This window comes from Lissotriton vulgaris, chromosome 5 (genome assembly GCF_964263255.1).
Source record: "Lissotriton vulgaris chromosome 5, aLisVul1.2, whole genome shotgun sequence".
Lineage (NCBI taxonomy): Eukaryota > Metazoa > Chordata > Amphibia > Caudata > Salamandridae > Lissotriton > Lissotriton vulgaris.
The window spans coordinates 1,893,660,398-1,893,687,582 of record NC_141693.1 but is presented as its reverse complement, the minus strand read 5'-3'; the positions used below and the strand labels follow the sequence as shown (position 1 = coordinate 1,893,687,582).

The window sequence follows — 27,185 nt, the reverse complement described above, 5'->3', positions numbered from 1 at the left end:
TTTTAGCAACCTGACCTGACCCTATGTGGCACAGGTACCATTATTCTAGGGAATGGACAGGGACCATATACATTGAACCTAATTATGCTGCCACCACTGGATCCCACCCTTCCGGTGAGTTCCAGAAAACACATTGTACTAGGGAGTTGATCTACCCTCCCTAGCTAGGGCCATCTAACCAGAACACATCTTTCATAGGACGGACATTTACGTAAACTCTTAAAACAATAATCTCTTTTCTTTGCGACCATTTACAATACAGAGTTTTGTAGGGAGGCCAGTTATCATTGTGGTACTGCGCAAACACAAGTCCGGATCCCACCGCTAGCCACCAGTGTAGGAAATGGGACCCCCGGCCGGCCAGGGCTTGCGCCACAGCCAGTCAGAGACCACCACTCCTATGAAAAGTCGACCCCTGCTCGCCCTCTAGGTAACGCGGCGCGGGCAGCCAGGCCTATCTCGGAGGACATGTGAAGCATTTGCGCACGCACCCACCAACAACAACATCCCGGGCCTCCCACAAAAGGAACTCCACACCAGGTATATATGAGAATAGTCTTTGTATTAAGCATGACACATATAAACACACATTGTACAAGGTGCCAGGGGCACGGGCAGGGGCTACAGGGAAGAAGGTACAGCGCAGGGCCAAGGGACCACTGCTAGGAATCACATACAGGGGGCATCGTACATTTCAGGGGGGAAAGGACAAGAGTACATAAGCCTGCAGGGGTACCTGTAGGAAAGACACATAGAATAAATCTCAAGGAGCACAATTGACATTTAGTTAGTCCTCTCAACAGGCCAACCGACCTTCGGGGGCTGGGGCGCCCATAGTCTCAATGTCAGGGGTGGGGGGGGACTGCAGGTACCCACCGATTAAACCTAAACGTGGCAGCGGCCCACGAAGTGCTGGGCAGCTGTAGATGCTGGGGGCATCACGTTGGAGCCTCGCAGGCTCGGCAGGACAAGGGACAATGGTGGAGCCTCTCGGGCTCGAGGAACGAAGGGGCCAGAGGTGGAGCCTCGCAGGCTCGAGGTACGAAGGGGCCAGAGGTGGAGCCTCGCAGGCTCGAGGTACGAAGGGGCCAGAGGTGGAGCCTCGCCGGGCTCGCGAGATGAGTTTGGGGGCCAAGGTAGAGCCTCGCCGGGCTCGGGAAAATGAAGGGCCAAAGGTGGAGCCTCGCAGGCTCGAGAGGTTAGGGGGCCCAAGGTAGAGCCTCGCCGGGCTCTGGAAGATGAATGGCCCAAGGTGGAGCCTCGCAGGCTCGGGAAGGAATGGTGTGGGCAGGCGGGGCCCCCCCCTCCCTCGGGGGACCCGGCATCACCAGGGGCTCCCACGGGACCATGGAGCACACAGAGGAATCACTGGAGGGGAGTGGCGGGCACCGGCAACATGCCCCGACGCCCCTCCTCCCTGCTGCACTCACCGGTCAGTGGACGTGCCGGTCTCTCCTTGCTCTCCGGGGCTCCCGCTCGCTCCTGGGGGCCCCGGGGGGGAAGCGGTAGTTCTCCTGGGCAAGGGAGGAGCGCGGAGTCGGCTCCCGCTGCTCCTCCGTCGTCGCGCACCACCGGCCGGCCTTTTTTCTCTCCTTGGGCCGGCAGCCAATCACGGCGCGGCCTGGGGGGATGACGTCACGGATCAGTCCCGGGCCGGCGACCAATACCAGCGCGGCCCGGGGGCGGAGTTACGAGGGTCCCGGGCGGCGGTGGTGAACTCGGGGGAAATGGCGAGGAGTGGGCTCCCTCGAAGAATACGGCAATGCGGGGGGATAAGCGAGGTAGGCACTCGCTGGGGGTGTAGGACCTCCGTGAAACAGGGCAGATGCCGGGTGGGCACCGGCTTGTAGAATATAGCGCTTCCAGCGCTAGGACATGGATGAAGTGCCCCAAAGCGCTAGGGGGGCAGGGATCAGCGCTTCCAGGCGCTGGGCAGAAGGAACAGCGCTCCCCAAGCGCTGGGGGGTCAAAGAAAAGCGTTCACAGGCGCTAGATGAAAAATGACAAAGTCCATAGGAAGTCCAGGACCTCAGGTGGAGCATAGCAGCTCCTGGAAGAGGGAAGGTCATCCGAAGTCCAGGAGCAGGGCAGGGCCCAGGGAGGCAAGCCAACCCTGAGCCCAAGCAGCAACAGCCCCTGGTAGATTCAAGTTGAGAACAAGAACAAGTCCAGAGTGTCACAGCACCCTTTTTATACACACATTCTTGGTCTGAAGGGGCAGGCAGGGGGAGAACCAGCTGGAACTGGTTATGGGGGGATTCTTTACACTGGCCAGGCTAGGAACATCAGCCGCACCCCAGGGGGTGGAGCCAGCATTGTCTGGGGAAAACCCAGCCTCATTCATGACACTCAAACCAGACAGTCAATCCACAAACAGACCCAGGCTCACTCCTCCCCTCACATCAGTATGCTAAACACTCCATTCACCACCGGGGCAGACCCTCCCAGATCCTGGGAGCCAGGCTCACCAGCCAGCCCCGGCCAATCATACGCCAGGCACATATTCCACAAATATGCCAACTTCCAAAAGGGGGGCTTCTACACTAGACACCCTCATACCTCATATACCGTTGCGCAGCATTCAATCTCACGAGTTCATACATACCAGACTTGACCCTGCACACCCTACGCATCGGGAACTACCGAGGACTCATCCATTCCCCATGCATTCCTATGGAAGGGTAGGTCGCTCTCTCCTCACACTCACTCAGAGGGGAAATCACCATCCCCAGGTTACATATACCATAAAAACTTCAGGGGCGGACCTGCCAGATGGGCCACGTCCAACACGGGGTTTTTAACTAGTAGTGGTATAAGTGGAGGGGCAGGGGGGGTGAGTGTCGGACTGAGGTGCTTTGGCAGAGCGGGGTTTGTGTCCCCGTAGCAGCCTAAGTGGAGGGGGGTGTAAGATTGAGGTGTTTAGGCTGGGCGGGGTTTTGTCCCAGTAGCGTTATAAGTGGAGGGGCGAGGGGGGGGTGAGTGTAGGACTGAGTTGCTTTGGCCGAGCGGGGTGTGTGTCCTAGTAGCGGTATAAGTGGATGGGTGGGGGGTGTAGGACTGAGGTGCTTTGGCAGAGCGGGGTTAGTGTCCCAGTAGCGATATAAGTGGATGGGTGGGGGGTGTTGGACTGAGGTGGTTTGGCAGAGCGCGGTTTATGTCCAAGTAGCAGTATAAGTGGAGGGCCGGGGGTGGAGGTTGTAAAACTGAGGTGCTTTGGCATATCAGGGTTTATGTCCAAGTAGCAGTGTAAGTGGAGGGGCGGAGGTAGTAGCAGTATAAGTAGAGGGGCAGGGGTTGTAGGTTTGAGGTGCTTTGGCAGAGCGGGCTTATGTCCAAGTAGCGGTATAAGTAGAGGAGTGGTGTGTGTAGGACTGAGGTGCTTTGGCAGAATGGGGTTTGTGTCCCAGTAGCGGTATAAGTGATGGGGGGTGTAGGATTGAAGTGGTTTGGCTGAGCGGGGTTTTTGTCCCAGTAGCGGTATAAGTGGATGGGTGGGGGGTGTAGGACTGAGGTGCGTTGGCAGAGCGGGGTTTATGTCCAAGTAGCAGTATAAGTGGAGGTCCGGATGGGGGGTGTAGGACTGAGGTGCTTTGACAGGGCGGGGTTTAAATCCAAGTAGCAATATAAGTGGAGGTCAGGGGAGAGGGTGGGGGGTAGGACTGAGGTGCTTTGGCAGAGCGGGGTTTGTGTCCCAGTAGCGGTATAAGTGCAAGGGTAGCGGGGGTGAGTGTACCACTGAAGTGCTTTGGCAGAGCGGGGCTTATGTCCAATTAGCAGTATAAATGGAGGGGCGGGGGTAGTAGCGGTATAAGTGGAGAGGCAGGGGGTTTAGGACTGAGGTGCTTTGGCAGAGCAGGGTGTATGTCCAAGAAGCAGTATAAGTGGAGGGGCGGTGGGGGTGAGTGAAGGACTGGGGTGCTTTGGCAGAGCGGGGTTTGAGTGTCCCAGTTGTGGCATAAGTGGAGGGGCGAGGGTGTAGGATTGAGGTGCTTTGGCAGAGCGGGGCTTATGTCCAAGTAGCGGGGTATAAGTGGATGGGTGGGAGGTGTAGGACTGAGTTGCTTTGGCATAGCAGGGTGTGTGTCCCAGTAGCGTTATAAGTAGATGGGTGGGGGTGTAGGACTAAGGTGCTTTTGCAGAGTGGGGTTTGTGTCCCAGTAGAGGTATAAGTGGATGGCTGGGGGGTGCTGGACTGAGGTGCTTTGGCAGAGCGGGGTTTATGTCCAAGTAGCAGTATAAGCCGAGGGGCGGGAGGTGTAGGACGGAGGTGCTTTGGCAGAGCGGGGTTTTTGTCTGAGTAGCAGTATAAGTGGAGTTCCGGAAGGGGGGGCTGTAGGACTGAGGGGCTTTGGCAGAGCGGTGTTTGTGTCCCAGTAGCGGTATAAGTTAAGGGGTAGGGGGGGTGAGTGTAGCACTGAGGTGCTTTGGCATAGTGGGGCTTATGTTCAATTAGCAGTATAAGTGGAGGGGCAGGGGTAGTAGCGGTATACGTGGAGGGGCGGGGGGGTGTAGGACTGAGGTGCTTTGGCAGAGCAGGGCTTATGTCCAATTAACGGTATAAGTGGAGGAGTGGGGGGTGTAGGACTGAGGAGCTTTTGCAGAATGGGGTTTGTGTCCCAGTAGCGGCCTAAGTGGAGGGCCGGGGGGGTGAGTGTAGGACTGAGTTGCTTTGGCAGAGCGGGGTGTGTGTCCTAGTAGCGGTATAAGTGGATGGGTGGGGGGTGTAGGACTGAGGTGCTTTGGCAGAGCGGGGTTTGTGTCCCAGTAGCGATATAAGTGGATGGGTGGGGGGTGTTGGACTGAGGTGCTTTGGCAGAGCAGTGTTTATGTCCAAGTAGCAGTATAAGTGGAGGGCTGGGGGGGTGGTTGTAGGACTGAGGTGCTTTGGCATATCAGGGTTTATGTCCAAGTAGCAGTATAAGTGGAGGGGCGGAGGTAGTAGCAGTATAAGTGGAGGGGCGGGGGTGTAGGACGGAGGTGCTTTGGCAGAGCGGGCTTATGTCCAAGTAGCGGTATAAGTAGAGGGGTGATGGGTGTAGGACTGAGGTGCTTTGGCAGAACAGGGTTTGTGTCCCAGTAGCGGTATAAGTGGAGGGGGGTGTAGGATTGAGGTGGTTTGGCTGAGCGGGTCTTTGTCCCGGTAGAGTTGTAAGTGGATGGGTGGGGGGTGTAGGAATGAGGTGCTTTGGCAGAGCGGGGTTTATGTCCAAGTAACAGTATAAATGGAGTTCCGGGGGGGGGGGGGGGGGTGTAGGACTGAGGTGATTTGGCAGAGCGGGGATTGTGTCCCAGTAGCGATATAAGTGGATGGGTAGGGGTGTTGGACTGAGGTGCTTTGGCAGAGCGGGGTGTGTGTCCTATTAGCGGTAAACGTGGATGGGTGGGGGGGTGTAGGACTGAGGTGCTTTGGCAGGAGGGGGTTTGTGTCCCAGTAGCAGTATAAGTGGAGGTGGGGGGGGGTTAGAACTGAGGTGCTTTGGCAGAGCGGGGTTTGTGTCCCAGTAGCTGTATAAGTGGAGGGGGGGTGTAGGACTAAAGTGCTGTGGCAGAGTGCGATTTGTGTCCCAGTAGCGGTATAAGTGGATGGGTGGGGGGAGTAGGACTGAGGTGCTTTGGCAGATCAGGGTTTATGTCCAAGTAGCAGTATAAGTGGAGAGGCAGGGGTAGTATTGGTATAATTGGAGGGGCGGGGGTGTAGGACTGAGGTGCTTTGGCAGTGCGGGGCTTATGTCCAAGTACCGGTATAAGTGCAGGGGTGGGGGGTGTAGGACTGAGGTGCTTTGGCAGAGCGGGATTTGTGTCCCAGTAGCGGTATAAGTGAAGGGGTGGGGGTGTGAGTGTAGGACCGAGATGCTTTGGCAGGGCGGGGTTTGTGTCTAAGTAGCGGTATAAGTGGAGGGGCGGGGGGTGTAGGACTGAGGTGCTTTGGCAGACCAGGGTGTATGTCCAAGTAGCAGTATAAGTGGAGGGGCGGTGGGTGTAGGACTGAGGTGCTTTGGCAGAGCGGGTCTTATGTCCAAGTAGCGGTATAAGTGGATGGGTGAGGGTGTAGGACTGAGGTGCTTTGGCAGAGCGGGGTCTGTGTCCCAGTAGTTGTATAAGTGGAGGGGCGGGAGAAGTAGCGGTATTAGTGGAGGGGCAGGGGGTGTGGGACTGAGGTGCTTTTGCAGAGTTAGGTTTGTGTCCCAGAAGCAGTATAAGTGAAGGGGTAGGGGGGTGAGTGTAGGACTGAGGTGCTTTGGCAGAGCGGGGTTTGTGTCCCAGTAGCGGCCTAAGTGGATTGGGTGTAGGATTGAGGTGCTTTGGCTGAGCGGGGTTTTGTCCCAGTAGCGGTATAAGGGGAGGGGCGTGGGGGGGAAGTGAGTGTAGGATTGAGGTGCTTTGGCTGAGCTGGGTTTTTGTCCCAGTAGCGGTATGAGGGAGAGCGTGAGAATAGGACTGAGATTCTTTAGCAGAGCGGGTATATGTCCCAGTAGCAGTATAAGTGGAGGGGGGCTGTAGGATGGAGGTGCTTTGGCAGAGCGGGGTTTATGTCCAAGTAGCAGTATAAGTGGAGGGCCGAGGGGGTGGGGTGTAGGAATGAGGTTCTTTGACAGAGCAGGGTGTATGCTCAAGTAGCATTATAAGTGGAGGGGTGGTGGGGGGTGAGTGAAGAACTCGGGTGCTTTGGCAGAACGGGTTTTGAGTGTCCCAGTAGCGGCATAAGTGGAGGGGTGGGGGGTGTCGGACTGAGGTGCTTTGGCAAAGCAGGGTTTTGTGTCCCAGTTGCGGCATGAGTGGAGGTGCTGTGGGGTGTAGGACTGAGGTGCTTTGGCAGAGCAGGGCTTATGTCCAAGTAGCAGTATAAGTGTAGGGGTGGGGGGTGTAGGACTGAGGTGCTATGGCAGAGCGGGGTTTGGGTCCCAGTTGTGGTGTAAGTGGAGGTGTGGGGGGGTGTAGAACTGAGGTGCTTTGGCAGAGCGGGGTCTGTGTCCCAGTAGCTGTATAAGTGGAGGGGGGGTGTAGGACTAAGGTGCTGTGGCAGAGCGCGATTTGTGTCCCAGTGGCGGTATAAGTGGATGGGTGGGGCTGTAGGACAGAGGTGCTTTGGCAGAGCGGGGTTGTTATCCCAGTAGTTGTATAAGTGGAGCGGGGGTGTAGGACTGAGGTGCTCTGGAAGAGCGGGATTTGTGTCCCAGTAGCGGTATAAGTGGATGGGTGGGGGTGTAGGACTGAGGTGCTTTGGCAGAGCGGGGTGTGTGTCCTATTAGCGGTAAACGTGGATGGGTGGGGGGGTGTAGGACTGAGGTGCTTTGGCAGGATGGGGTTTGTGTCCCAGTAGCAGTATAAGTGGAGGTGGGGGGGGGTTAGAACTGAGGTGCTTTGGCAGAGCGGGGTTTGTGTCCCAGTAGCTGTATAAGTGGAGGGGGGGTGTAGGACTAAAGTGCTGTGGCAGAGTGCGATTTGTGTCCCAGTAGCGGTATAAGTGGATGGGTGGGGGGAGTAGGACTGAGGTGCTTTGGCAGATCAGGGTTTATGTCCAAGTAGCAGTATAAGTGGAGAGGCAGGGGTAGTATTGGTATAATTGGAGGGGCGGGGGTGTAGGACTGAGGTACTTTGGCAGTGCGGGGCTTATGTCCAAGTACCGGTATAAGTGCAGGGGTGGGGGGTGTAGGACTGAGGTGCTTTGGCAGAGCGGGATTTGTGTCCCAGTAGCGGTATAAGTGAAGGGGTGGGGGTGTGAGTGTAGGACCGAGATGCTTTGGCAGGGCGGGGTTTGTGTCTAAGTAGCGGTATAAGTGGAGGGGCGGGGGGTGTAGGACTGAGGTGCTTTGGCAGACCAGGGTGTATGTCCAAGTAGCAGTATAAGTGGAGGGGCGGTGGGTGTAGGACTGAGGTGCTTTGGCAGAGCGGGTCTTATGTCCAAGTAGCGGTATAAGTGGATGGGTGAGGGTGTAGGACTGAGGTGCTTTGGCAGAGCGGGGTCTGTGTCCCAGTAGTTGTATAAGTGGAGGGGCGGGAGAAGTAGCGGTATTAGTGGAGGGGCAGGGGGTGTGGGACTGAGGTGCTTTTGCAGAGTTAGGTTTGTGTCCCAGAAGCAGTATAAGTGAAGGGGTAGGGGGGTGAGTGTAGGACTGAGGTGCTTTGGCAGAGCGGGGTTTGTGTCCCAGTAGCGGCCTAAGTGGATTGGGTGTAGGATTGAGGTGCTTTGGCTGAGCGGGGTTTTGTCCCAGTAGCGGTATAAGGGGAGGGGCGTGGGGGGGAAGTGAGTGTAGGATTGAGGTGCTTTGGCTGAGCTGGGTTTTTGTCCCAGTAGCGGTATGAGGGAGAGCGTGAGAATAGGACTGAGATTCTTTAGCAGAGCGGGTGTATGTCCCAGTAGCAGTATAAGTGGAGGGGGGCTGTAGGATGGAGGTGCTTTGGCAGAGCGGGGTTTATGTCCAAGTAGCAGTATAAGTGGAGGGCCGAGGGGGTGGGGTGTAGGAATGAGGTTCTTTGACAGAGCAGGGTGTATGCTCAAGTAGCATTATAAGTGGAGGGGTGGTGGGGGGTGAGTGAAGAACTCGGGTGCTTTGGCAGAGCGGGTTTTGAGTGTCCCAGTAGCGGCATAAGTGGAGGGGTGGGGGGTGTCGGACTGAGGTGCTTTGGCAAAGCAGGGTTTTGTGTCCCAGTTGCGGCATGAGTGGAGGTGCTGTGGGGTGTAGGACTGAGGTGCTTTGGCAGAGCAGGGCTTATGTCCAAGTAGCAGTATAAGTGTAGGGTTGGGGGGTGTAGGACTGAGGTGCTATGGCAGAGCGGGGTTTGGGTCCCAGTTGTGGTGTAAGTGGAGGTGTGGGGGGGTGTAGAACTGAGGTGCTTTGGCAGAGCGGGGTCTGTGTCCGAGTAGCTGTATAAGTGGAGGTGGGGGTGTAGGACTAAGGTGCTGTGGCAGAGCGCGATTTGTGTCCCAGTGGCGGTATAAGTGGATGGGTGGGGGCTGTAGGACAGAGGTGCTTTGGCAGAGCGGGGTTTGTATCCCAGTAGTTGTATAAGTGGAGTGGGGGTGTAGGACTGAGGTGCTCTGGAAGAGCGGGATTTGTGTCCCAGTAGCGGTATAAGTGGATGGGTGGGGGTGTAGGACTGAGGTGCTTTGGCAGAGCGGGGTGTGTGTCCTATTAGCGGTAAACGTGGATGGGTGGGGGGGTGTAGGACTGAGGTGCTTTGGCAGGATGGGGTTTGTGTCCCAGTAGCAGTATAAGTGGAGGTGGGGGGGGGGGGGTTAGAACTGAGGTGCTTTGGCAGAGCGGGGTTTGTGTCCCAGTAGCTGTATAAGTGTAGGGGGGGTGTGGGACTAAAGTGCTGTGGCAGAGTGCGATTTGTGTCCCAGTAGCGGTATAAGTGGATGGGTGGGGGAGTAGGACTGAGGTGCTTTGGCAGATCAGGGTTTATGTCCAAGTAGCAGTATAAGTGGAGAGGCAGGGGTAGTATTGGTATAATTGGAGGGACGGGGGTGTAGGACTGAGGTGCTTTGGCAGTGCGGGGCTTATGTCCAAGTACCGGTATAAGCGGAGGGGTGGGGGGTGTAGGACTGAGGTGCTTTGGCAGAGCGGGATTTGTGTCCCAGTAGCGGTATAAGTGAAGGGGTGGGGGTGTGAGTGTAGGACTGAGGTGCTTTGGCAGGTCGGGGTTTGTGTCTAAGTAGCGGTATAAGTGGAGGGGCGGGGGGTGTAGGACTGAGGTGCTTTGGCAGACCAGGGTGTATGTCCAAGTAGCAGTATAAGTGGAGGGGCGGTGGGTGTAGGACTGAGGTGCTTTGGCAGAGCGGGTCTTATGTCCAAGTAGCGGTATAAGTGGATGGGTGAGGGTGTAGGACTGAGGTGCTTTGGCAGAGCGGGGTCTGTGTCCCAGTAGTTGTATAAGTGGAGGGGCGGGAGAAGTAGCGGTATTAGTGGAGGGGCAGGGGGTGTGGGACTGAGGTGCTTTGGCAGAGCAGGGCTTATGTCCAATTAGGGGTATAAGTGGAGGAGTGGGGGGTGTAGGACTGAGGAGCTTTTGCAGAATGGGGTTTGTGTCCCAGTAGCGGCCTAAGTGGAGGGGGGTGTAGGATTGAGGTGCTTTGGCTGAGCGGGGTTTTTTCCTAGTAGCGGTATAAGTGGAGGGGCGGGGGGTGAGTGTTGGACTGAGGTGCTTTGGCAGAGCTTGGTTTGTGTCCCAGTAGCGGCCTAAGTGGAGGGGCGGGGGGTGTTGGACTGAGGTGCTTTGGCAGAGCAGTGTTTATGTCCAAGTAGCAGTATAAGTGGAGGGCTGGGGTGGTGGTTGTAGGGCTGAGGTGTTTTGGCATATCAGGGTTTATGTCCAAGTAGCAGTATAAGTGGAGGGGCGGAGGTAGTAGCAGTATAAGTGGAGGGGCGGGGGGTTTAGGTCAGAGGTGCTTTGGCAGAGCGGGGCTTATGTCCAAGTAGCGGTATAAGTAGAGGGGTGGTGGGTGTAGGACTGAGGTGCTTTGGCAGAACGGGGTTTGTGTCCCAGTAGCGGTATAAGTGGAGGGGGGTGTAGGATTGAGGTGGTTTGGCTGAGCGGGTTTTTGTCCCGGTAGCGGTGTAAGTGGATGGGTGGGGGGTGTAGGAATGAGGTGCTTTGGCAGAGCGGGGTTTATGTCCAAGTAACAGTATCAATGGAGTTCCGTGGGGGGGAGCTGGGGGGGGGGACTGAGGTGCTTTGGCAGAGCGGGGTTTGTGTCCCAGTAGCGATATAAGTGGATGGGTGGGGGGTGTTGGACTGAGGTGCTTTGGCAGAGCTGTGTTTATGTCCAAATAGCAGTATAAGTGGAGGGCCAGAGGGGGGGGGCTGGTAGGACTGAGGTGCTTTGGCATATCAGGGTTTATGTCCAAGTAGCCGTATAAGTGGAGGGGTGGGGGTGTAGGACTGAGGAGCTTTTGCAGAGTAGGTTTTGTGTCCCAGAAGCAGTATAAGTGAAGGGGTAGGGGGTGAGTGTAGGACTGAGGTGCTTTGGCAGAGCGGTGTTTGTGTCCCAGTAGCGGCCTAAGTGGAGGGGGTGTAGGATTGAGGTGCTTTGGCTGAGCGGGGTTTTGTCCCAGTAGCGGTATAAGTGGAGGGGAGTGGGGGGGAAGTGAGTGTAGGATTGAGGTGCTTTGGCTGAGCTGGGTTTTTGTCCCAGTAGTGGTATGAGGAAGAGCGTGAGTAAAGGACTGAGGTTCTTTAGCAGAGCGGGTGTATGTCCCAGTAGCAGTATAAGTGGAGGGGGGCTGTAGGATGGAGGTGCTTTGGCAGAGCGGGGTTTATGTCCAAGTAGCAGTATAAGTGGAGGGCCGAGGGGGTGGGGTGTAGGAATGAGATTCTTTGACAGAGCAGGGTGTATGCCCAAGTAGCAGTATAAGTGGAGGGGCTGTGGGGGGTGAGTGAAGGACTCGGGTGCTTTGGCAGAGCGGGGTTTGAGTGTCCCAGTAGCGGCATAAGTGGAGGGGTGGGGGTGTCGGACTGAGGTGCTTTGGCAAAGCAGGGTTTTGTGTCCCAGTTGCGGCATAAGTGGAGGTGCTGTGGGGTGTAGGACTGAGGTGCTTTGGCAGAGCAGGGCTTATGTCCAAGTGGTGGTATAAGTGGATGGGTGGGGGCTGTAGGACGGAGGTGCTTTGGCAGAGCGGGCTTATGTCCAAGTAGCGGTATAAGTAGAGGGGTGGTGGGTGTAGGACTGAGGTGCTTTGGCAGAACAGGGTTTGTGTCCCAGTAGCGGTATAAGTGGAGGGGGGTGTAGGATTGAGGTGGTTTGGCTGAGCGGGTCTTTGTCCCGGTAGAGGTGTAAGTGGATGGGTGGGGGGTGTAGGAATGAGGTGCTTTGGCAGAGCGGGGTTTATGTCCAAGTAACAGTATAAATGGAGTTCCGGGGGGGTGGGAGGGGGGTAGGACTGAGGTGATTTGGCAGAGCGGGGATTGTGTCCCAGTAGCGATATAAGTGGATGGGTAGGGGTGTTGGACTGAGGTGCTTTGGCAGAGCGGTGTTTATGTCCAAGTAGCAGTATAAGTGGAGGGCCGGGGGGGGGGTGGTGGCTTAGGACTGAGGTGCTTTGGCATATCAGGGTTTATGTCCAAGTAGCCGTATAAGTGGAGGGGGGGTGTAGGACTGAGGAGCTTTTGCAGAGTTGGGTTTGTGTCCCAGAAGCAGTATAAGTGAAGGGGTAGGGGGGTGAGTGTAGGACTGAGGTGCTTTGGCAGAGCGGGGTTTGTGTCCCAGTAGCGGCCTAAGTGGAGTGGGTGTAGGATTGAGGTGCTTTGGCTGAGCGGGGTTTTGTCCCAGTAGCGGTATAAGGGGAGGGGCGTGGGGGGGAAGTGAGTGTAGGATTGAGGTGCTTTGGCTGAGCTGGGTTTTTGTCCCAGTAGCGGTATGAGGGAGAGCGTGAGAATAGGACTGAGGTTCTTTAGCAGAGCGGGTGTATGTCCCAGTAGCAGTATAAGTGGAGGGGGGCTGTAGGATGGAGGTGCTTTGGCAGAGCGGGGTTTATGTCCAAGTAGCAGTATAAGTGGAGGGCCGAGGGGGTGGGGTGTAGGAATGAGGTTCTTTGACAGAGCAGGGTGTATGCCCAAGTAGCATTATAAGTGGAGGGGCGGTGGGGGGTGAGTGAAGGACTCGGGTGCTTTGGCAGAGCGGGGTTTGAGTGTCCCAGTAGCGGCATAAGTGGAGGGGTGGGGGGTGTCGGACTGAGGTGCTTTGGCAAAGCAGGGTTTTGTGTCCCAGTTGCGGCATGAGTGGAGGTGCTGTGGGGTGTAGGACTGAGGTGCTTTGGCAGAGCAGGGCTTATGTCCAAGTAGCAGTATAAGTGTAGGGGTGGGGGGTGTAGGACTGAGGTGCTATGGCAGAGCGGGATTTGGGTCCCAGTTGTGGTGTAAGTGGAGGTGTGGGGGGGTGTAGAACTGAGGTGCTTTGGCAGAGCGGGGTCTGTGTCCCAGTAGCTGTATAAGTGGAGGGGGGGTGTAGGACTAAGGTGCTGTGGCAGAGCGCGATTTGTGTCCCAGTGGCGGTATAAGTGGATGGGTGGGGCTGTAGGACAGAGGTGCTTTGGCAGAGCGGGGTTGTTATCCCAGTAGTTGTATAAGTGGAGCGGGGGTGTAGGACTGAGGTGCTCTGGAAGAGCGGGATTTGTGTCCCAGTAGCAGTATAAGTGGATGGGTGGGGGTGTAGGACTGAGGTGCTTTGGCAGAGCGGGGTGTGTGTCCTATTAGCGGTAAACGTGGATGGGTGGGGGGGTGTAGGACTGAGGTGCTTTGGCAGGATGGGGTTTGTGTCCCAGTAGCAGTATAAGTGGAGGTGGGGGGGGGTTAGAACTGAGGTGCTTTGGCAGAGCGGGGTTTGTGTCCCAGTAGCTGTATAAGTGGAGGGGGGGTGTAGGACTAAAGTGCTGTGGCAGAGTGCGATTTGTGTCCCAGTAGCGGTATAAGTGGATGGGTGGGGGGAGTAGGACTGAGGTGCTTTGGCAGATCAGGGTTTATGTCCAAGTAGCAGTATAAGTGGAGAGGCAGGGGTAGTATTGGTATAATTGGAGGGGCGGGGGTGTAGGACTGAGGTGCTTTGGCAGTGCGGGGCTTATGTCCAAGTACCGGTATAAGTGGAGGGGTGGGGGGTGTAGGACTGAGGTGCTTTGGCAGAGCGGGATTTGTGTCCCAGTAGCGGTATAAGTGAAGGGGTGGGGGTGTGAGTGTAGGACCGAGATGCTTTGGCAGGGCGGGGTTTGTGTCTAAGTAGCGGTATAAGTGGAGGGGCGGGGGGTGTAGGACTGAGGTGCTTTGGCAGACCAGGGTGTATGTCCAAGTAGCAGTATAAGTGGAGGGGCGGTGGGTGTAGGACTGAGGTGCTTTGGCAGAGCGGGTCTTATGTCCAAGTAGCGGTATAAGTGGATGGGTGAGGGTGTAGGACTGAGGTGCTTTGGCAGAGCGGGGTCTGTGTCCCAGTAGTTGTATAAGTGGAGGGGCGGGAGAAGTAGCGGTATTAGTGGAGGGGCAGGGGGTGTGGGACTGAGGTGCTTTTGCAGAGTTGGGTTTGTGTCCCAGAAGCAGTATAAGTGAAGGGGTAGGGGGGTGAGTGTAGGACTGAGGTGCTTTGGCAGAGCGGGGTTTGTGTCCCAGTAGCGGCCTAAGTGGATTGGGTGTAGGATTGAGGTGCTTTGGCTGAGCGGGGTTTTGTCCCAGTAGCGGTATAAGGGGAGGGGCGTGGGGGGAAGTGAGTGTAGGATTGAGGTGCTTTGGCTGAGCTGGGTTTTTGTCCCAGTAGCGGTATGAGCGAGAGCGTGAGAATAGGACTGAGATTCTTTAGCAGAGCGGGTGTATGTCCCAGTAGCAGTATAAGTGGAGGGGGGCTGTAGGATGGAGGTGCTTTGGCAGAGCGGGGTTTATGTCCAAGTAGCAGTATAAGTGGAGGGCCGAGGGGGTGGGGTGTAGGAATGAGGTTCTTTGACAGAGCAGGGTGTATGCTCAAGTAGCATTATAAGTGGAGGGGTGGTGGGGGGTGAGTGAAGAACTCGGGTGCTTTGGCAGAGCGGGTTTTGAGTGTCCCAGTAGCGGCATAAGTGGAGGGGTGGGGGGTGTCGGACTGAGGTGCTTTGGCAAAGCAGGGTTTTGTGTCCCAGTTGCGGCATGAGTGGAGGTGCTGTGGGGTGTAGGACTGAGGTGCTTTGGCAGAGCAGGGCTTATGTCCAAGTAGCAGTATAAGTGTAGGGGTGGGGGGTGTAGGACTGAGGTGCTATGGCAGAGCGGGGTTTGGGTCCCAGTTGTGGTGTAAGTGGAGGTGTGGGGGGGTGTAGAACTGAGGTGCTTTGGCAGAGCGGGGTCTGTGTCCGAGTAGCTGTATAAGTGGAGGTGGGGGTGTAGGACTAAGGTGCTGTGGCAGAGCGCGATTTGTGTCCCAGTGGCGGTATAAGTGGATGGGTGGGGGCTGTAGGACAGAGGTGCTTTGGCAGAGCGGGGTTTGTATCCCAGTAGTTGTATAAGTGGAGTGGGGGTGTAGGACTGAGGTGCTCTGGAAGAGCGGGATTTGTGTCCCAGTAGCGGTATAAGTGGATGGGTGGGGGTGTAGGACTGAGGTGCTTTGGCAGAGCGGGGTGTGTGTCCTATTAGCGGTAAACGTGGATGGGTGGGGGGGTGTAGGACTGAGGTGCTTTGGCAGGATGGGGTTTGTGTCCCAGTAGCAGTATAAGTGGAGGTGGGGGGGGGGGTTAGAACTGAGGTGCTTTGGCAGAGCGGGGTTTGTGTCCCAGTAGCTGTATAAGTGTAGGGGGGGTGTGGGACTAAAGTGCTGTGGCAGAGTGCGATTTGTGTCCCAGTAGCGGTATAAGTGGATGGGTGGGGGAGTAGGACTGAGGTGCTTTGGCAGATCAGGGTTTATGTCCAAGTAGCAGTATAAGTGGAGAGGCAGGGGTAGTATTGGTATAATTGGAGGGACGGGGGTGTAGGACTGAGGTGCTTTGGCAGTGCGGGGCTTATGTCCAAGTACCGGTATAAGTGGAGGGGTGGGGGGTGTAGGACTGAGGTGCTTTGGCAGAGCGGGATTTGTGTCCCAGTAGCGGTATAAGTGAAGGGGTGGGGGTGTGAGTGTAGGACTGAGGTGCTTTGGCAGGGCGGGGTTTGTGTCTAAGTAGCGGTATAAGTGGAGGGGCGGGGGGTGTAGGACTGAGGTGCTTTGGCAGACCAGGGTGTATGTCCAAGTAGCAGTATAAGTGGAGGGGCGGTGGGTGTAGGACTGAGGTGCTTTGGCAGAGCGGGTCTTATGTCCAAGTAGCGGTATAAGTGGATGGGTGAGGGTGTAGGACTGAGGTGCTTTGGCAGAGCGGGGTCTGTGTCCCAGTAGTTGTATAAGTGGAGGGGCGGGAGAAGTAGCGGTATTAGTGGAGGGGCAGGGGGTGTGGGACTGAGGTGCTTTGGCAGAGCAGGGCTTATGTCCAATTAGGGGTATAAGTGGAGGAGTGGGGGGTGTAGGACTGAGGAGCTTTTGCAGAATGGGGTTTGTGTCCCAGTAGCGGCCTAAGTGGAGGGGGGTGTAGGATTGAGGTGCTTTGGCTGAGCGGGGTTTTTTCCTAGTAGCGGTATAAGTGGAGGGGCGGGGGGTGAGTGTTGGACTGAGGTGCTTTGGCAGAGCTTGGTTTGTGTCCCAGTAGCGGCCTAAGTGGAGGGGCGGGGGGTGTTGGACTGAGGTGCTTTGGCAGAGCAGTGTTTATGTCCAAGTAGCAGTATAAGTGGAGGGCTGGGGTGGTGGTTGTAGGGCTGAGGTGTTTTGGCATATCAGGGTTTATGTCCAAGTAGCAGTATAAGTGGAGGGGCGGAGGTAGTAGCAGTATAAGTGGAGGGGCGGGGGGTTTAGGACAGAGGTGCTTTGGCAGAGCGGGGCTTATGTCCAAGTAGCGGTATAAGTAGAGGGGTGGTGGGTGTAGGACTGAGGTGCTTTGGCAGAACGGGGTTTGTGTCCCAGTAGCGGTATAAGTGGAGGGGGGTGTAGGATTGAGGTGGTTTGGCTGAGCGGGTTTTTGTCCCGGTAGCGGTGTAAGTGGATGGGTGGGGGGTGTAGGAATGAGGTGCTTTGGCAGAGCGGGGTTTATGTCCAAGTAACAGTATCAATGGAGTTCCGTGGGGGGGAGCTGGGGGGGGGGGGGGGACTGAGGTGCTTTGGCAGAGCGGGGTTTGTGTCCCAGTAGCGATATAAGTGGATGGGTGGGGGGTGTTGGACTGAGGTGCTTTGGCAGAGCTGTGTTTATGTCCAAATAGCAGTATAAGTGGAGGGCCAGAGGGGGGGGGGGGGGTGGTAGGACTGAGGTGCTTTGGCATATCAGGGTTTATGTCTGTTGGACAGGCCACGTGACGGGCCGCTCTCCCCCGGCTCGACCAAGCCCGAGCCAGTCATACAAGCACCACACCCCACCATTGCCCGTCCTACGTCCCCTCAGGGACACCTGCCCCCGAGCATGATAACCTCGTGGGTCCGATCCACGACCGACCCACGCGCCCAGCCCGGGCCGCCATCTTGGACACTTCGCCACGAGGCCGCCTGGCCCCCGATCGACCTCAACCCTGGGCCTAGCCCGGCCTCAGACATTCCGGCACCACCCTCCACCCAGGAGGTGAGCGAGCTACTTGGCCAGTCAATGGGAGAAAGAGGTGTCGATGGTTCTCCCCCGGCCAGTGCCGCTCGCCCATCGCCTCCCCGGGCGCTGGCTCCACCCCCCTGCTGGGTGTCTGGACTCCCTCATCCCGGACCTCCCGACCTCCAAGTGCGAGGGTCCGGACATCAAAGCACGCCAGCCCTATAACTGGGGCAGCTCCAGAACAGGAAGGGAGTTGTATCTTGGAGTCGAGAGACGAGAGAAGAACTCATCCTGGACGGACTACTGGCGCTGCCGTAGCTCTGTCCTGTGCACCATCGTCCTGCCTGTTGGCGCTGCCACAGCCGTCGTAACCTTCATTCTTCACCGTCGTCCGGATCTGCTGGCGAGGCCGCGGACCGTTGTAACTGTCATCTGCATCGGGACCTGCTTGGCTTCTCCACGGCCCGTCGACCATCCTTCATCCATCTCGGGACCTGCTTGGCTTCTCCACGGCCCGTCGACCATCCTTCATCCATCTCGGGACCTGCTTGGCTCCTCCACGGCCCGATCAGCAACCACGCCGAGCTCGAGGATTGAGAGCTATTGAACTCATTGGTAACTAAGACTGTCCCGCTACCCTTTTCCTCAACCAGAGATCAGAACCGAGGGGACCCCTGAGTCCAGACCTCCTTGTATTATACCAACGTAACCTAAGAAGTGCATATAAAGTCTCGTTAACCTTCAATCTTGTGTGGTGTCCGTCTGTGGGGGGGAAGTTACTTATCTGTACAGTCGTTGGAGACGGCTCTCCCTGGAGACCTCTCCCCGTAATCTCGGCCGACCCTCCCGGTCCGTCTAACATTGGTGGCCAGCGGCGCGATCCGAATCACCGCATACGTACAGAGAGTAGCTCACCCCACAACGAACAACAATGTCAACTAAAGAGAGCGGATCAACTGAGAAGTTCCAAATGGAAAAACTCGAGGAATACAGCCATCGTGAACTAAAGCAGTTCTGCATCGAACTAGGTATCGCTACCACCGGACTAAGTACCAAGGACGATTTTAAGCATGCCCTAGAATCTTGGGCAGAGACCGGGGATGTCGAAGCCCCGGAGCAAAGCACCACGAAAAAGACCAACACGGCCCCTGAAGAGCAAAGAACGGGTCTCTCGCAAGACGAGATCCAAGAAAGAGAAAAAGCCCGACTACACGAACTTGAAATGGCCCGACTCAAGATGGACATAGAACTCAAATTGGCCGAGCAAAAAATAAACTTAGAGCACCTTCGCCTCCGAGAAGAAAGAGAGGAGAAACAGAGGCAAAGGGAGCTCGAGGAAAAAAGACTAACGTACGAGCACGAGCGGAACCTAGCCGAGATCAACCTGCGCAAACAGAATAAAGAATTAGGGGTGCCCGACAGACCGTCCACCCCCGGGACCACGGACAAAAAAGTGCACATCCCCAAGGATGTGGTCCGAGAATATTTTCGAGAAGACGACATCCAGCAATGGTTTAAAGCATATGAAATCGCGATGACTGCGCACCGGATCGATAGAGCCGACTGGGGAGCCGGCCTATGGGGCAAATTCCTCAATGAGGGCCGCGATACTCTGTTACAGCTCCCAGACCACCAGATGACCTCCTACGACCATATGAAAGCGGCCCTCCTCACTCGCTATGGCCTCACGCCCGAGATGTACCGTCAGAGGTTCCGAGACTGCACACGCATTCCAGGTACAACTTGGGTGGACTATGTAACGTACTTTAGCCGAGCCTTCGAAGGCTGGATCAGAGGGAACAACGTCACGACCTACGAGCAGTTGTTCAATCTGATGGTATGGGAGCATCTGTCCAACAACTGCTTCATTGAACTACGCCAACACCTCCTCGACAGCAAGTTAACCGATCCCCGGCAGCTCGCAGCCGAAGCTGACCGATGGGAGATCACCCGAGTGGGCCGGAATGGGTCCTACGAGCAGAACAGGAACAACAATGGTCACCACCGATCCAGAGGAGGAGGAGGGGGCCAAGGACGAGGGAGAGACAACACTCCGGCCGCCCCCACTACCAGCACCACCCCCCCGGCCAACCGGGGCAGCACCCCGGCGCGACCGGGATACAGGACCAATGTTACATGTCACCGATGCCAACGAGTCGGCCACTATGCAAATGACCCAAGCTGCCCGCAGTATCAGAGCCCAAGACCCCGCCAGGTGGCCGCCGCGGCACTAGGGGAAGAACAGATCTCCGAGGAACAAGAAACAGACGAGCAAGAGTATCAAGGGTGGGAGCCAGCCGCCATGACTCTCGCATGCTTAGGGGGAAGAGACATGGTCCCGCGGGTCCCCCTACCCGCTAACACCCGAAAGTACGGCCAATGGGTGAGCATCAATGGACAACGGGCCGAAGCCCTTCGAGACACCGGGGCCAGTGTGACAGCCGTCCGCTGTCATCTGGTGACCCCAGAGCAATATCTACCGAACATTCTCTGCCCTGTACGATCAGCCGACAACTCGGAGAGTCTGTGTCGGATGGCCTGCGTCCCCTTTGAGTGGGGAGGGGTCTCCGGCATGTTGAAAGTAACGGTCCGAGACGACGCCCCCGTGGACTGCCTCCTCGGAAATGACCTGGAAAGCTCCCCGTGGGCAGCCGTGGAGCGAAAAGAACACTTGGGGATGTTGGGCGTCCCAGACTGGGCGTGCGTCACCACCCGGTCTATGGCCGCCCGTGCCAACCATCCCCCGGAAGAACCAGAATGGCCGGCGCCTCCGCCTCCGGTCGCCCCCGCCGAGACCCCCGACCAGGGCATCCCCCTCGAACCTGCTCAACCTTCCGACCTTGCTAATCTCGACCAGTGGGCTCAAGAAGGGGGGCCCACACAAGAACAATTTCGTCAGGAGCAGAAGACCTGTCCCTCCCTTGAGGGACTCCGACAACAAGCGCTCGCCCAAAGCGCAGGGGATACCTCCGGAACTCATTGGGTCTACTGGGACAATGACCTACTGTACAGCGAGCAACGAATCGCCGAGCTGGGGGCCAACCGAGTACTAGTGGTGCCACTCCGCTTTAGAGACTTCCTGTTAAATCTGGCCCACGATGTCCCCCTGGCAGGGCACCTGGGACAAGATAAAACCTACAGCCGCCTAGTGACCCACTTCTTCTGGCCAAAAATGAGAAACGATGTGCACCAGCATTGCCGATCTTGCCCCACGTGCCAAGCCAGTGGGAAGAGCGGCCGCAAATTAAAGGCACCCCTGCAACCCTTTCCCGTAGTCACGACCCCATTTGAGAGGGTCGGAATAGACATTGTGGGACCCCTAGACCCACGTACAAGACAAGGCCATCGCTTCATCCTAGTACTAGTGGACCACGCCACCCGCTACCCTGAGGCTATTCCTCTCCGGACCGTCACAGCCCCAGTGGTCGGCAGGGCCCTGATGGGGATCTTCTCCCGTGTGGGGTTCCCCCGAGAAGTCGTCAGTGACAGAGGCACGAACTTTATTTCCAAATACATGAAGTCCCTCTGGCAACAGTGTGGGGTCACCTACCGCTTCACGACCCCCTATCACCCCCAAGGAAACGGACTTGTTGAGCGGTTCAATCGCACACTAAAAGGGATGATCGGGGGATTGGAAGAACCCCTCCGTCGCCAGTGGGACGTGCTGCTGCCGTGCCTCCTCTTCGCCTACCGGGAGGTCCCACAGAAGTCCCTAGGCTTCAGCCCATTCGAGCTGCTCTATGGGCACCCAGTACGGGGGCCACTCAGCCTGATCAAAGAAGGCTGGGAGTTGCCTCCGGCCAAGAGTCCTCCAGATGTCTTCCGGTACCTCCTCACCCTCCGCAACCAGTCCCAGCGGTTCAGAGACCTAGCGAAAGCCAACCTAGAGGCCAGTCAAGAGGACATGAAGAGATGGTATGACCAGAACGCCTCATCTATTGAATTCGAGCCGGGGCAACAGGTCTGGGTAATGTCCCCCACAGAACCGTGCGCTCTCCAAGACAAATGGACGGGACCCTTCAAGGTAATCGAGCGCAAGGGACCCGCCACCTATCTGATCGATATGGAGTCCGCCCGGAATCCGCTCCGAGTCCTCCACACCAACAGACTGAAACCCCACTTTGCACGAACAGAACTCAGCCTCTTGATGGCCACAGACAACGGGGTTGAGGACGACTCCGAGCCTCTCCCTGACCTCTTGCGGACCCAGGAGCAAGACGGCTCCGTGGATGGGGTCCGACTCTCGGAGACCCTCACCCAGGAACAACGCCAAGAGTGCCAAGCCCTCCTATCACGATTTGCCAGCCTGTTCTCCCTCACCCCAGGTGTCACTTCCTGGTGTGTGCACGATGTGGACACCGGAGACAGCCCTCCTATCCGCCACCGGGCCTACCGCGTACCTGATCGGGTACGGGCCTGCATCCAGGCGGAAGTAACTAAGATGCTCACGCTCGGGGTCATCGAGCCCTCCGACAGTCCATGGGCCAGCCCGGTCGTACTGGTCCCCAAAGCAGCCGCCCCCGGAACCACACCCGAACTCCGGTTCTGTGTCGACTACCGGGGCCTGAATGAAGTCACCAGAACGGACGCACACCCCATCCCCCGGGCAGATGAACTGGTCGACCGAATGGGCGCTGCCCGCTACCTCAGCATCTTTGATCTAACGGCAGGCTATTGGCAGATCGGCCTCACACCCCGAGCACAAGAACGTTCTGCCTTCTCCACCCCCGATGGCCACTATCACTTCACGGTCATGCCCTTCGGCATGAAAAATGCCCCAGCGACTTTCCAACGGCTCGTCAATCAGGTCCTGGCGGGGCTCGAAGAGTTCAGCGCCGCCTACCTGGACGACATCGCGGTGTACAGCCACCACTGGACCGAGCACCTCCACCACCTCCAAGCAGTGTTGCAAGCCCTTCAGCGAGCTGGCCTCACGATCAAGGCCAGCAAATGCCAAATTGGACAAGGGTCAGTGACCTACCTCGGACACCAAGTGGGAAGCGGTCTAGTGGCCCCTCTCCAACTGAAAATTGCCGCCATCCAGAACTGGCAACCCCCTAACACTCAAACTGAGGTGCGAGCCTTCCTGGGCCTCACGGGCTACTACCGAAGGTTCGTGAAAGACTATGGTACCATCGTGGGGCCTCTCACCGAACTCACGTCGAAAAATCAGCCCAAGAAGGTGAACTGGACCCCAGAGTGTCAAGCGGCCTTCGAACAGCTAAAGGCCGCCATGTGTTCCGCTCCTGTACTCCAGGCCCCAGACTACAGCCGGGAGTTCATCGTCCAGACGGACGCCTCCGACCAGGGCATTGGGGCGGTCCTGTCCCAGGTGAACACCGAAGGCCTTGATCAACCGGTGGCCTTCATCAGCCGGAGACTCCTACCACGGGAGCAACGCTGGAGCACCATAGAGAGGGAAGCCTTCGCTGTGGTATGGGCCCTCAAGAAGCTCCGACCCTACCTTTTTGGCACCCACTTCCGGGTGCAGACTGACCACCGACCCCTGCAGTGGTTGATGCATATGCGGGGGGAAAACCCAAAACTGCTACGCTGGTCCATCTCCTTGCAAGGTATGGACTTTACCGTTGAACACCGGCCTGGGTCTGACCACGCCAACGCGGATGGCCTGTCCCGGTTTTTCCGCCTCGACGAAGAGAGTCCCCAAGAGGATGGGTAACTCTCCCCGCCTTCAGCTGGGGGGGACGCATGTTGGACAGGCCACGTGACGGGCCGCTCTCCCCCGGCTCGACCAAGCCCGAGCCAGTCATACAAGCACCACACCCCACCATTGCCCGTCCTACGTCCCCTCAGGGACACCTGCCCCCGAGCATGATAACCTCGTGGGTCCGATCCACGACCGACCCACGCGCCCAGCCCGGGCCGCCATCTTGGACACTTCGCCACGAGGCCGCCTGGCCCCCGATCGACCTCAACCCTGGGCCTAGCCCGGCCTCAGACATTCCGGCACCACCCTCCACCCAGGAGGTGAGCGAGCTACTTGGCCAGTCAATGGGAGAAAGAGGTGTCGATGGTTCTCCCCCGGCCAGTGCCGCTCGCCCATCGCCTCCCCGGGCGCTGGCTCCACCCCCCTGCTGGGTGTCTGGACTCCCTCATCCCGGACCTCCCGACCTCCAAGTGCGAGGGTCCGGACATCAAAGCACGCCAGCCCTATAACTGGGGCAGCTCCAGAACAGGAAGGGAGTTGTATCTTGGAGTCGAGAGACGAGAGAAGAACTCATCCTGGACGGACTACTGGCGCTGCCGTAGCTCTGTCCTGTGCACCATCGTCCTGCCTGTTGGCGCTGCCACAGCCGTCGTAACCTTCATTCTTCACCGTCGTCCGGATCTGCTGGCGAGGCCGCGGACCGTTGTAACTGTCATCTGCATCGGGACCTGCTTGGCTTCTCCACGGCCCGTCGACCATCCTTCATCCATCTCGGGACCTGCTTGGCTTCTCCACGGCCCGTCGACCATCCTTCATCCATCTCGGGACCTGCTTGGCTCCTCCACGGCCCGATCAGCAACCACGCCGAGCTCGAGGATTGAGAGCTATTGAACTCATTGGTAACTAAGACTGTCCCGCTACCCTTTTCCTCAACCAGAGATCAGAACCGAGGGGACCCCTGAGTCCAGACCTCCTTGTATTATACCAACGTAACCTAAGAAGTGCATATAAAGTCTCGTTAACCTTCAATCTTGTGTGGTGTCCGTCTGTGGGGGGGAAGTTACTTATCTGTACAGTCGTTGGAGACGGCTCTCCCTGGAGACCTCTCCCCGTAATCTCGGCCGACCCTCCCGGTCCGTCTAACAATGTCCAAGTAGCCGTATAGATGGAGGGGTGGGGGTGTAGGACTGAGGAGCTTTTGCAGAGTAGGTTTTGTGTCCCAGAAGCAGTATAAGTGAAGGGGTAGGGGGTGAGTGTAGGACTGAGGTGCTTTGGCAGAGCGGTGTTTGTGTCCCAGTAGCGGCCTAAGTGGAGGGGGTGTAGGATTGAGGTGCTTTGGCTGAGCGGGGTTTTGTCCCAGTAGCGGTATAAGTGGAGGGGAGTGGGGGGGAAGTGAGTGTAGGATTGAGGTGCTTTGGCTGAGCTGGGTTTTTGTCCCAGTAGTGGTATGAGGAAGAGCGTGAGTAAAGGACTGAGGTTCTTTAGCAGAGCGGGTGTATGTCCCAGTAGCAGTATAAGTGGAGGGGGGCTGTAGGATGGAGGTGCTTTGGCAGAGCGGGGTTTATGTCCAAGTAGCAGTATAAGTGAAGGGCCGAGGGGGTGGGGTGTAGGAATGAGATTCTTTGACAGAGCAGGGTGTATGCCCAAGTAGCAGTATAAGTGGAGGGGCTGTGGGGGGGTGAGTGAAGGACTCGGGTGCTTTGGCAGAGCGGGGTTTGAGTGTCCCAGTAGCGGCATAAGTGGAGGGGTGGGGGTGTCGGACTGAGGTGCTTTGGCAAAGCAGGGTTTTGTGTCCCAGTTGCGGCATAAGTGGAGGTGCTGTGGGGTGTAGGACTGAGGTGCTTTGGCAGAGCAGGGCTTATGTCCAAGTGGTGGTATAAGTGGATGGGTGGGGGCTGTAGGACAGAGGTGCTTTGGCAGAGCGGGGTTTGTATCCCAGTAGTTGTATAAGTGGAGTGGGGTTGTAGGACTGAGGTGCTTTGGAAGAGCGGGATTTGTGTCCCAGTAGCGGTATAAGTGGATGGTTGGGGGTGTAGGACTGAGGTGCTTTGGCAGAGCGGGGTGTGTGTCCTATTAGCGGTATAAGTGGATGGGTGGGCGGGTGTAGGACTGAGGTGCTTTGGCGGGATGGGGTTTGTGTCCCATTAGCAGTATAAGTGGAGGTGGGGGGGGGGTTAGAACTGAGGTGGTTTGGCAGAGCTGGGTTTGTGTCCCAGTAGCGGCCTAAGTGGAGGGGGGTGTAAGATTGAGGTGCTTTGGCTGGGCGGGGTTTTGTCCCAGTAGCGTTGTAAGTGAAGGGGGGGGGGTGACTGTAGGACTGAGTTGCTTTGGCAGAGCGGGTTGTGTGTCCTAGTAGCGGTATAAGTGGATGGGTGGGGGGTGTAGGACTGAGGTGCTTTGGCAGAGCGGGGTTTGTGTCCCAGTAGCGATATAAGTGGATGGGTGGGGGGGTGTTGGACTGAGGTGCTTTGGCAGAGCAGTGTTTATGTCCAAGTAGCAGTATAAGTGGAGGGCTGGGGGGGTGGTTGTAGGAATGAGGTGCTTTGGCATATCAGGGTTTATGTCCAAGTAGCAGTATAAGTGGAGGGGCGGAGGTAGTAGCAGTATAAGTGGAGGAGCGGGGTTGTAGGACGGAGGTGCTTTGGCAGAGCGGGGCTTATGTCCAAGTAGCAGTATAAGTAGAGGGGTGGTGGGTGTAGGACTGAGGTGCTTTGGCAGAACGGGGTTTGTTTCCTAGTAGCGGTATAAGTGGAGGGGGGTGTAGGATTGAGGTGGTTTGGCTGAGCGGGTTTTTGTCCCGGTAGCTGTGTAAGTGGATGGGTGGGAGGTGTAGGAATGAGGTGCTATGGCAGAGCGGGGTTTATGTCCAAGTAACAGTATAAATGGAGTTCCGGGGGGGGGGGGGGTAGGACTGAGGTGCTTTGGCAGAGCGGGGTTTGTGTCAGTGAAGGGGTAGGGGAGTGAGTGTAGCACTGAGGTGCTTTGGCAGAGTGGGGGTTATTTCCAATTAGCAGTATAAGTGGAGGGGAGGGGGTGGTAGCGGTGTAAGTGCAGGGGCGGGGGTGTAGGTTTGAGGTGCTTTGGCAGAGCAGGGCTTATGTCCAATTAGCAGTATAAGAGGAGGGGTGGGGGGTGTAGGACTGAGGAGCTTTTGCAGAGTGGGGTTTGTGTCCCAGTAGCGGCCAAAGTGGAGGGGGATGTAGGATTGAGGTGCTTTGGCTGAGCAGGGTTTTGTGCCAGTTGCGTTACAAGTGGAGGGGCGGGGGTGAGTGTAGGACTGAGTTGCTTTGGCAGAGCTGGGTGTGTGTCCTAGTAGCAGTATAAGTGGATGGGTGTGGGGTGTAGGACTGAGGTGCTTTGGCAGAGCGGGGTTTGTGTCCCAGTAGCGATATAAGTGGATGGGTTGGTGTAGGATTGAGGTGCTTTGGCGGAGCCAGGTTTTGTCCTAGTAGCGGTATAAGTGGAGGGGGGGTAAGTGTAGGACTGAGGTGCTTTGGCAGAGCGGGGTTTGTGTCCCAGTAGCAACCTAAGTGGAGGGGGGTGTAGGATTGAGGTGCTTTGGCTGAGGAGGGTTTTGTCCCAGTTGCGTTATTAGTGGAGGGGCGGGGAGGGTGAGTGTAGGACTGAGTTGCTTTGGCAGAGCTGGGTGTGTGTCCTAGTAGTGGTATAAGTGGATGGGTGGGGGGTGTAGGACTGAGGTGCTTTGGCAGAGCGGGGGTTGTGTCCCAGTAGCAATATAAGTGGATGGGTGGGGGGTGTTGGACTGAGGTGCTTTGGCAGAGCGGGGTTTGTGTCCCAGTAGCGATATAAGTGGATGGGTTGGTGTAGGATTGAGGTGCTTTGACGGAGCCAGGTTTTGTCCTAGTAGCGGTATAAGTGGAGGACTGAGGTGCTTTGGCATATCAGGGTTTGTAGCCAAGTAGCAGTATAAGTGGAGGGAGGCTGTAGGATGGAGGTGCTTTGGCAGAGCGGGGTGTATGTCCATGTAGCAGTATAAATGGAGGGCCGAGGGGGTGGGGTGTAGGAATGAGATTCTTTGACAGAGCAGCGTGTATGCCCAAGTAGCTGTATAAGTGGAGGGGCGGTGGAGGGTGAGTGAAGGACTCGGGTGCTTTGGCAGAGCGGGGTTTGAGTGTCCCAGTAACGGCATAAGTGAAGGGGTGGGGGTGTCGGACTGAGGTGCTTTGGCAAAGCAGGGTTTTGTGTCCCAGTAGCGGTATAAGTGAAGGGGTAGGGGTGGTGAGTGTAGCACTGAGGTGCTTTGGCACAGTGGGGCTTATGTTCAATTAGCAGTATAAGTGGATGGGCGGGGTAATAGCGGTATAAGTGGAGGGGCGGGGGTGTAGGACTGAGGTGCTTTGGCAGAGCAGGGCTTATGTCCAAGTAGCGGTATAAGTGTAGGGGTGGGAGGTGTAGGACTGAGGTGCTTTGGCAGAGCGGGGTTTGGGTCCCAGTTGTGGTGTAAGTGGAGGTGTAGG

At 57.0% G+C, this 27,185-nt stretch overlaps 1 protein-coding gene across 1 annotated transcript in view; it reads left to right on the top strand.

The window, feature by feature from the left end:
- Nucleotides 1-27,185, top strand: part of LOC147717642 (uncharacterized) — a 461,002-nt gene that overhangs the window by 55,076 nt on the left and 378,741 nt on the right. Inside the window, 2 exon segments of the mRNA XM_086924435.1 lie at nt 20,431-20,448; nt 22,807-22,836. Coding sequence (XP_086780561.1) covers nt 20,431-20,448; nt 22,807-22,836 — 48 coding nt within the window.